Source organism: Sander vitreus, chromosome 21 (assembly GCF_031162955.1).
Source record: "Sander vitreus isolate 19-12246 chromosome 21, sanVit1, whole genome shotgun sequence".
NCBI classification, from domain to species: domain Eukaryota; kingdom Metazoa; phylum Chordata; class Actinopteri; order Perciformes; family Percidae; genus Sander; species Sander vitreus.
Genome location: NC_135875.1, coordinates 1645270 through 1655269, shown reverse-complemented (window position 1 = coordinate 1655269; position 10000 = coordinate 1645270). Strand labels below are relative to the sequence as shown.

Below are 10000 nucleotides of genomic sequence, written 5' to 3'. Positions count from 1 at the left end.
CTGATATATTCAGTCGCGTCATATTTTGGTGACTTCTGGGTACCGTACACTCTCTCTGAGTAACCCAAATCAGAACATAAATACTTATTGATCGGCTAGTGTGGATCAACAGAAGTGCATCGTTTTTCTTCGGAAAAAAAACAACAAACTTCCAGCTAGCGGGGCGTCTGGATAGCTCAGTTGGTAGAGCAGGCGCCCATATTTAGAGGTTAACGCCTCGACCTGCGGCCCTTTGCTGCAAAGAATATGTTTAGGGCATTTCCTCTCTAACTGGGAGGTTTTGGGACTGATTGGTGGGATTGCTGTGGATGAAGTACACACGGAGATACACTGGGAAGAGATAATGAGGTTTAACCATGGCTCAGCTCATTTAAATAGCTCACGTTACTGTATTGTGTAACAGTTAACTTCATTTAATATTGTGTGAGGCGTTTTCTTTTGCGGGGTGCAAATGTTCCACCAAAACCAGCTCCTTCCTGAGACTATTTAGCAGAGCCACCATCACTGTGTCCAGAGCTTAGCGCCGCCCAAGACGATGTGTGGTTGCTTTAAAGAAATGCAAACAACCTAACTATATCTTACCTACTCGTCTGCCTCTCCCTCCTCCTCCAGAGAGCCGACCTGGCGGTGTCGGCCATCACCATCACACCGGAGCGGGAGAACGTGGTTGACTTCAGCAAGCGCTACCTGGACTACAGCGTTGGCATCCTGCTGCGAAAACCCGAAGAAAAGATCAACATCTTCTCTCTGTTCGCGCCCTTCGACCTGGCCGTTTGGGCCTGTATCGCCGCGGCCATTCCCGTGGTCGGAGTGCTCATCTTCCTGCTCAACAGGCTGCAGGCGCTGCGTTCCTCCGCTACCCAGAATGCACCGCCAGGACAGCCCTCCAATGGCGGCGTGGGCTCGGGCTCTCTGAACAGCGCCATTTGGATTGTTTACGGAGCGTTCGTGCATCAAGGTGAGAGAAAAAGATGGTAAACGCACTTTACAGTGGTGAAGAACGAGATGTGTTCATCATTAGTAAAATACAGAACCTGTCCCTGTTTAAAGTCACTGTAAAGTCTAGGTCACATCAGCTTTAAAATGGAAAGAATATATTTAATTAGGGCTGTCACAATACTCCAAATCCACAATTCACTTTCACCCAGGAGACCGGGTGTGTGTCTTTAACCGTCCCGTTATTTCCGCGTGTCACGGAAACGTAAGCCCAACCTACGACCTTTTCCTAAACCCAACCTTCCCGTTCTTCCCGTGAGTCATGGAAACGTAAGTCCACCCACGGCCTTTCCCTAAACCCAACCGTCCCGTTATTATTCCTGATTGAACACCAGAGATGCTTCTCATGTCGCTTAAATTGCCTCCTAGGGGCGCCCAGATAGCTCAGTTGGTAGAGAAGGCGCCCATATATAGAGGTTTACTCTTCGACGCAGCGGGCCCGGGTTCGACTCCGATCTGCTGCCCTTTGCTGCATGTCATTCCCCATCTATCTCCCCTTTCATGTCTTCAGCTGTCCTGTCAATTAAAGGCCTAAAATGCTTAAAAAATAATCTTAATAGCATTCACACACTACTATTGGCCAGGCGTCCATGCTTACGCAAGGTATCGTCATCCGATTTCTACAGGTCCTATCCCCTGACCAATCGGCTATCCTAACCTTAACCACTCGAGGTCAATGCCTAACCCCAACCAATCAAGCTGCTATTGAAGGGCGGGTCTTGGCGTGGCCATAGTAGGATTCGTAATTTCGCTTCCTGGAAGCCGTAGCAGCTGAAGGAGTCGCTAACTCCGCCCAAACAGCTGACGAACTCATGTGACGCTTCAGAGGAAAGGACGTCTCATCCCTCTAAAACACATTTGCTCGTTGCCTCTCTCCTCCCGTGATTTCCTCGCGTCCTAGTCCCTCCCACTGAGGAGGCACGGGAGAGACGCCAGGAGTCGAGGAGCTGTCAGATAAGTGACATGAGATGTACCTCTCAGTCCACAGGTTGGATTCCTGTAGCAGTCATGTGTCTCATTATGCTGCTGAGATTGAGCAGGGAATCACTCTGGCTACAAACATCAGCTGGAAGTCAAGTGAATAAAAAAAAAAAAACGAGCAACTGTTTGAAATGTTCTTATAGTATCGCAGCTCAGCTGTTTGGCTGAAATCAATCAACAGCAGAAGGAAGATTATCTGCCATGTAAATACGGCTTTCAGTTTGATTTTGTGGAGCTTTAATTTCAGAGCTGTAGCACAGATTACACAGCAACAGAAAGGGGAAATAATGGTCACGGGAGGATTTGTAGCGCCTAAAATATTTAGCACATAAGCAGAAACAAGGCCATACAACATTAAAGTGCTTAAATGAATTACAGAGAGCACAGAGCTCCAGCAAACGTCACTGTGAAGAAATGAACCAGGTTTCTGTGTGTGGGAAGCTGTGAGGATCCATGTGTGCTGTAGATGTCAGGATCAAACATAACAGTGCAGGAAAGGTGCTTTTACATGAGGAGAATTAGCTTCAATTCTAAAGAACAATTCCTGCACACATTCTGCAATCAATCAATCAATCAATCAACATTTATGAATACAGCCCTTTCAGGGTTTCCCCCAGGAAAGTTGTTTAGTTCGGTGGAAAGTATCTTTGTCCGACGAGGGCCCGGCAGGGAAAAGTCACAGACTGATGGCAGCATTAATGAAGAGCCCAGTAGTTTCTGTGATGACAGAATCATGGAATGATTCCCCCCCGTAGCTGTGTTGTGTGTAAATGTGGAGAGCTGTCAGTAGCAAGAAGAACTAAACCAATCGTTGCTGCCTACACCGTGTTATCCTCCTGCTAACGTTAGCACCCAACAGGCTTAAACAGGGCAGGTTTTAAACATGTTTAAGCCTCTAAACAGGCTCTAAATGTCATTACCAGAGCTCCCCATGTGCAGTGATTCCTTCTGAGGGAACACAGGGAATCTGACTGCTGGAGATGTGACAGAAAGACATAAACGTTGTTAATCCAGCCAGCACATAGCTCTGTTTATTTCCTGTTTTCCTGTCAAGTCCACACTAGTCGATTGTCGAACTCACACAATCCAATATTCCAGTCAGATTCCCTGTGTTCCCTCAGAAGGAATCACTGCACGTGGGGAGCACTTGTAATAACATTTAGAGCATGTTTAGAGGCTAAAAGCACGTTTAAAACCTGCCCTGTTTAAGCCTGTTGGGTGCTAACGCTAGCAGGAGGATAACACGGTGTAGGCAGCAACGATTGGTTTAGTTCTTCTTGCTACTGACAGCTCTCCACATTTACACACAACACAGCTACGGGGGGGAATCCACCGGGATTCTCCTTTTAACATTTAAAAAAGCTAATACATAAGGCAGATTCCATAGTCCTGCTATCAGCAGACCAAGCTCCATCTTCTAAGATTGAACATTAGTCTGGGGAGTCTGCTCTGTGTTTTCTACTGAACAAGAGGCGGGATCAACGGGCATAGTTCAAATGCCTCTGTACGCAATTGGACAGTCCTTCAACCAATCAGAGCAACGATCCAGGTGACGTAGCAGCGACAGCGGCATCAACCGGTGGCTGTGCTTCGGTGGGCCGGCTTGTTGAATGTAAACAAGAAGCTGCTTGGTCGCTTCTCTATCGTCATCGTGTTAAACCAGCCAATAGCGCGGCCAGGTGGATAAGCCAGTTTGTGATTGGTTCCCGCAGATTTGTAACGGAAGCAGGATAGATAAACGTACAGGTTTCCAGCCTGTGCTGCAGGGAGGAATCAAACCCCCGGCAGATTGGGCTGGGTTTACCCAGTCTACAGATTCCAGGGTTTTTTCCTGTTTTTACAGCGCTTAGGTGCAAATGACGTCATACGAACATCACGCAATGGTTGTCGGTTGCAGCGAGGGAGAGATCACTACAGCAAAGCCTGGAGCAGCAGTTTTGTCACTACTATGAGAATAGTTAGACGTTGTGGTTAGCTCCGTCCAGCAGGTAGCACCAAGTGTCCCCCCATTAAGGTCTACAACTCAACTCTGTCCTCACAAAGACAGGAGAACGCACTCAGTGAAACATGCATATTCACGCCCACAACCCACAAATCCCACAAATGTACGAGTGGATCCACACACATTTGGACACACACACTTCCCCTTAGCAGAGGCACCCAGCTGTATCTATTATCGTCTGGCAGGTTGCCTGGGAAACCTTTTAGGCCTAACAGGCTGTGATTAGATGCAAGCGCTCCGCTCGCCGTGTTGAAGCACCGCTGTTTGCACCAGGCGGCAGGTGGACTCCTGGTCACTGACGGCAGCCTGTAACTGAGAGGTCACAGGTCTAAACACACCTCTGTGAGATCTGAAGCTGGACTCTGAAAACCCTTGTTAATGCTTCTGTTGGAGAGTTATGAGTAATGACCTCTGTGTGTGTGTGTGTGTGTGTGTGTGTGTGTGTGTGTGTGTGTGTGTGTGTGTGTGTGTGTGTGTGTGTGTGTGTGTGTGTGTGTGTGTCTGTCTGTCTGTGTGTGTGTGTGTGTGTGTGTGTGTGTGTGTGTGTGTGTGTGTGTGTGTGTGTGTGTGTGTGTGTGTGTGTCTGTATCTGTGCGTCTGTCGGTGTGTGTGTGTGTGTGTGTGTCTGTCTGTCTGTCTGTCTGTCTGTCTGTCTGTCTGTGTGTGTGTGTGTGTGTGTGTGTGTGTGTGTGTGTGTGTGTGTGTGTGTGTGTGTGTGTGTGTGTGTCTGTATCTGTGCGTCTGTCGGTGTGTGTGTGTGTGTCTGTCTGTATCTGTGTGTCTGTCGGTGTGTGTGTGTGTGTGTGTGTGTGTGTCTGTCTGTATCTGTGCGTCTGTCGTGTGTGTGTGTGTGTCTGTCTGTATCTGTGCGTCTGTCTGTATCTGTGCGTCTGTCGGTGTGTGTGTGTGTGTGTGTGTGTGTGTGTGTGTGTGTGTGTGTGTGTGTGTGTGTGTGTGTGTGTGTGTGTGTATGTGTGTGTGTGTGTGCGTGTAGGCGGGGACGGTGCGATCGGCTCGATGGCTCTGAGGATCGTCATGGGCAGCTGGTGGCTCTTCACGCTCATCGTGTGCTCGTCATACACCGCCAACCTGGCAGCTTACCTCACCGTGTCACGCATGGACCACGCTATACGGTAAGTACACACACACACACACTCACACACACACACACACACCATAGACTGTAAAAATAATGGACGTAGCGTCTGTGACATCATCCATTGGTCTGTGGACTGCCGTTTTGAAAGGTTTGGGCAAACATGTCAGTCTCTAGATGTGCAAAGCTGGTAGCGACATACCGCAAAAGACTTGCAGCTGTAATTGCAGCGAAAGGTGGTTCCACTGTTCGAATTATGGGGGGTATTGGGAGGGTCCGACCCCCCTACATGAGACTTGGACCATCCCAAAAGGGATGAATATAATAGTTTGGGGGGTACTGAAAAAAATGTAATAAAATATAATGTTAGACTATCCAAAATGGTATGTATTTAAATGCCGTATTACCATCACATACCAACAATTCAGGAAATAGTCTAATGATATACGATTTTCGAAAACCCTCACTCCCCATTGGGCTGTACCATTTCAAGTATTGACTCAGGGGGCCTGAATACTTTTGCAAGCCTCTGTACGTGCAAAGCTGCAGCATAACGTACAGTATGTTCATAACAAAAGCTTCCTTATTAAATGATGTTGATGAAGCGAGAATTAGTAACATTTCCAGGAAACAGCATTAGGATGAGAACGTGGCTACATGCAGAGGCCACAGCGGGACAGAAACAGCGTCCTCTGGGACATTATCATGCAAACAGTTGGACGTGATCAGACTCTGTGGCAGGTCATTACCAGAGAACATATACTCCTGTACGTAGTCTCTCAAGGACCATACTCATCCTGGCCACCACCTGTTTCAGTTGTTACCCTCTGGTAGGCGTTATAGGTCTATACAATCCAGCACCACCAGACTTTAAAATACTACAGATGCACCAATTACAACTTTCTAGGTAATAGAACATTTTGCACAAAACAGATAATGGATCACTATAAAACAGAACTATATAAATGACTCCTGGTGTGGGACATTCACACACATCTGAAGTGCAATGTTCCTTCTTTTCACATCCAATATCCAACTAAAGAAATGTGATTTGGGTTTTTGGTGCCGTCCCTCCACGCCCTACTTTCTCCTTGCAGGTGTTGCATATTGCACACTTGTTATCTTCTGCACACACGCTGAAGAATCTCCAAACAGCTGACATGTTGCAGGTTAATCCACGAGGTTCCCTACGTGTGCGAGAATAGCGCGGACACGCGCTTCACACCGCGAGCGTGTTAGAGCGTTGAGAGAAAGGAAGAAGAGACCGTGCTGTCGCGTCCATGTGTGCGTGCGTCCTTGAGAACTGTAACTCGTATAACTGATGTCAGTTAATTGGAGCGTTGACCGGCATGAAATCGGCATATGTCAGACTGACCTGCCGCTCACCGTTCATGGCCGAGCACCTGAAAACCGCCCAATTCCAGTCACTGGGCAGTAGTTTCCCTAAAAAAATGTAGTTAGACAAACCCAGTCACTCACTGTCACCTCCTGCACTTCGATACTTGCACTTATCTGATCATTGCTCTTTTACGGTCTTTATTCTGTTTCATATGTCCTGTAAGGATTATTTATTGTATGCACTAGAGTAGTGGTTCCCAACCTGGGGTCCGGGGACCCCTCAGGGGGACGGCAAGATCACAATATTTGCACATATTAAACAAGCATCACTATTTTATGAATGAAACATAGCGGAGAAACGTAAAAGTGCTGATAACTGCTCTGTATCAAAAAAGAAAGTAAGGCTCTATCTCGAGAGTTACCTCCACTTCGGTTCTGGAGGGGGGGCTCAGCTTTTCTTAGACATAAGTAGGGGGGGCGCCAAGGAAAAGAGGTTGGGAACCACTGACCTAGAGTGCGGATCGGGCCGCATTTTTCTGTCTGAGCCCAACACAGTTAAAATCTCGTTTTCTTTTCTCATACTAATGACACATGTACGTTTGTAATAACATAAATAATAAATATAATCTCCAAAAGAACTACTTCCATGTCCCTGTTCTGCAGGTATTCACACAAAGGTGGAAGTGTTCCCTCGTTTAGAAGAAGTCTCCCAGCTAATCCTGCCTTGTTCTACTGAAGTTGTAGAAACAGCTAGCTAGCTCATGTAGTCCTTACCTAGCTCCTGAGCATGTAGTCCTTACCTAGCTACTGAGCATGTAGTCCTTACCTAGCTACTGAGCATGTAGTCCTTACCTAGCTACTGAGCATGTAGTCCTTACCTAGCTACTGAGCATATAGTCCTTACCTAGCTACTGAGCATGTAGTCCTTACCTAGCTACTGAGCATATGGTCCTTACCTAGCTACTGAGCATGTAGTCCTTACCTAGCTACTGAGCGTGTAGTCCTTACCTAGCTACTGAGCATGTAGTCCTTACCTAGCTACTGAGCATGTGCGACTGCCAACAAAGATGTTCCAGCAGTGAGAGGTCTCACTCTGTAGCTAAAACAGAGACCTGAACACAGGGTGAAAAGAGGAGCTGCAGCAACGAGTAGTACAACAACAATATGATGAAACCATGTAAACCTGTTCTGGTACAACCTCAAAATACAATTATGAACCTGAAAATGAGCAGAATATGGGCGCTTAAAATGCGACCGAGCCTGACCCGAACCCAAACATCATTTCTTAATATCCGTCCGACCCCGGCCTGGCCCGTCGGGTCCCTACGGGCTCGGTTCACGTATCCATCCTCTAGTATGCACCCAGTGGAGTAGCGCTCCTAATGTCGCTGTATTGTAAAGTACAATGACATTAAAGGCATTCACTGAAGCAGCTCTGAGTCTGACTGACAGCTCATCCCCAGAAGTGAGATGACTCATTCAACCTGCGGAGCTTCTCACACATTCAGCTAATTATTAATCTTAAAGAGGCACCTGAAAAGATTGATCCTCTCAGATCGCCTCGAGAGAAATGCTGCAAATCATCTGTAATTTAACAAACCCACGAGAGCAGGCTGTGAAGTGGAATAAGTTGAGCTGATGTAGTTATACATTTCAAGGGTGGACAGGTTAGCTAAAAAAAGACCTCAGCTTAATAATGGAACGGCACCACAGCTTTGGAGTTCAAGTATTTAATGCATGTTGGAAAATAACTTTCTGATATCTCACCCTCCTGTGTTTGGCGGAGAAAACACTGACCTTCACTCTGCAACTCTGCAGATGCTGAGAATAGAGACGGGGGTGTTTTGAAAATGATCAAAAGGTGAACATGATTTACATTTCATGTACAACTTCATACTTAACTTATTTACTTACGGATTTACAGAATGTACTAACGTGGTTTCTCTGGAGGGTAAAAATGTGTGTTTTGCAGTGTTCACAAATACTCACCAGAGCACCAAATGTGGATTAATCCGCTGCTGAAAATAGTCCCCAACAAAGTAGTCTCGCATTGCCAGACCTTCCTCCACAGCGCTGCGGAGGTGGGTCTGGCTAGTCCACACAGCATTCCTGGATAGGAGTAAAATGTGCTCTGGTTTATTGGCATTTCTTTAAACCAATCACAATCGTCGTGGGCGGGGCTAAGCTCCGGACGGAGCCACGGTGCCTCTGCTGAATAGTCTCAGGAAGGAGCTTGTTTTGGTGGAACGTGTGGACGTTCAGAAGTTGTTTTAGTCGTCAGATTGGACAGATAGTCTAGCTAGCTGTCTGGATTTACCCTGCAGAGATCTGAGGAGCAGATAACCATAGTCCTTACAAATCAGCCGGAGGTTAGAACGCCAACACAGAGACAAAGGAAGGGGACGGCTATATATACCAACAAAGTGACTATTTCCTGCAAACTGCTAGACTGGGTAAACCCAGCCCAATCTGCCAGGGTTTTGATTTCTCCCTGCAGCTCAGGCTTGAAACCTGTACATTTTTCTATCTGCGGGAACCAATCACAAACTGGCTTATCCACCTGGCACGCTATTGGCTGGTGGCAGTAGCTCAGTCAGTAGGGAGTTGGGTTGGTAACCGGAGGGTTGAAGGTTCCCATACGGACCAAAGTATGGTGGTGGACTGGTAGCTGGAGAGGTGCCAGTTCACCTCCTGGGCACTGCCACGGTGCTCTTGAGCAAGGCACCGAACCCCCAACTGCTCGGGTGCCTTTCTAAGGGCAGCTCCCTCACTCTGACATTTAGTGCATGTAAAGGAACTGAGCATGTGCAGCCCCCCCACTCTGACATCTCTCCATTAGTGCATGTATAGGTACTGAGCATGTGCAGCCCCCCCACTCTGACATCTCTCCATTAGTGCATGTATAGGTACTGAGCATGTGCAGCCCCCCCACTCTGACATCTCTCCATTAGTGCATGTATAGGTACTGAGCATGTGTGTGTAATTCAGGCCTGTGTATAATAATAACAACAGAGTGAAAACATTGTTATTTCCCCTTGTGGGATTAATACATTATTATTATTATTATTAACACGATGACGATAGAGAAGCGACCAAGCAGCTTCTTGTTTACATTCAACAAGACGGCCACCGAAGCACAGCCACCGGTTGATGCCGCTGTCGCTGCTACGTCACCTGGATCGTTGCTCTGATTGGTTGAAGGACTGTCCAATTGCGTACAGAGGCATTTGAGCTATGCCCGTTGATCCCGCCTCTTCTTCAGTAGAAAACACAGAGCAGACTCCCCAGACTAATGTTCAATCTTAGAAGATGGAGCTTGGTTTGGCTTGGGACAGGAAACTGAAGATTTTTGAGTTGTGGACAAAACAAGACATTTGAGGACGTCGTCTTGGGCTTTTTGGGAAACATTGATCCACACTTTTCACCATTTTCTGACATTTTAGAGACCAAACAACTCATCCATTCATACAGGAAATAATCAAAAGGTTAATCAACGGTGAAAATAATGGTTAGTTGCAGCCCTGGTAGTTACTGTCCTTCATTTTTACTCTGAGCTCCTCTTGAGAAGAGAATAAACATCCAATCAG

At 47.0% G+C, this 10000-nt stretch overlaps 1 protein-coding gene across 1 annotated transcript in view; it reads left to right on the top strand.

The window, feature by feature from the left end:
• The window catches only part of LOC144536346 (glutamate receptor ionotropic, delta-1-like), a 719688-nt gene that overhangs the window by 565699 nt on the left and 143989 nt on the right, over positions 1–10000 (top strand). The window contains exons 12-13 of the mRNA XM_078279431.1: positions 613–958; positions 4974–5112. Of these exons, the coding sequence (XP_078135557.1) occupies positions 613–958; positions 4974–5112 (485 nt within the window). The remainder of the gene's footprint in view (positions 1–612; positions 959–4973; positions 5113–10000) is intronic.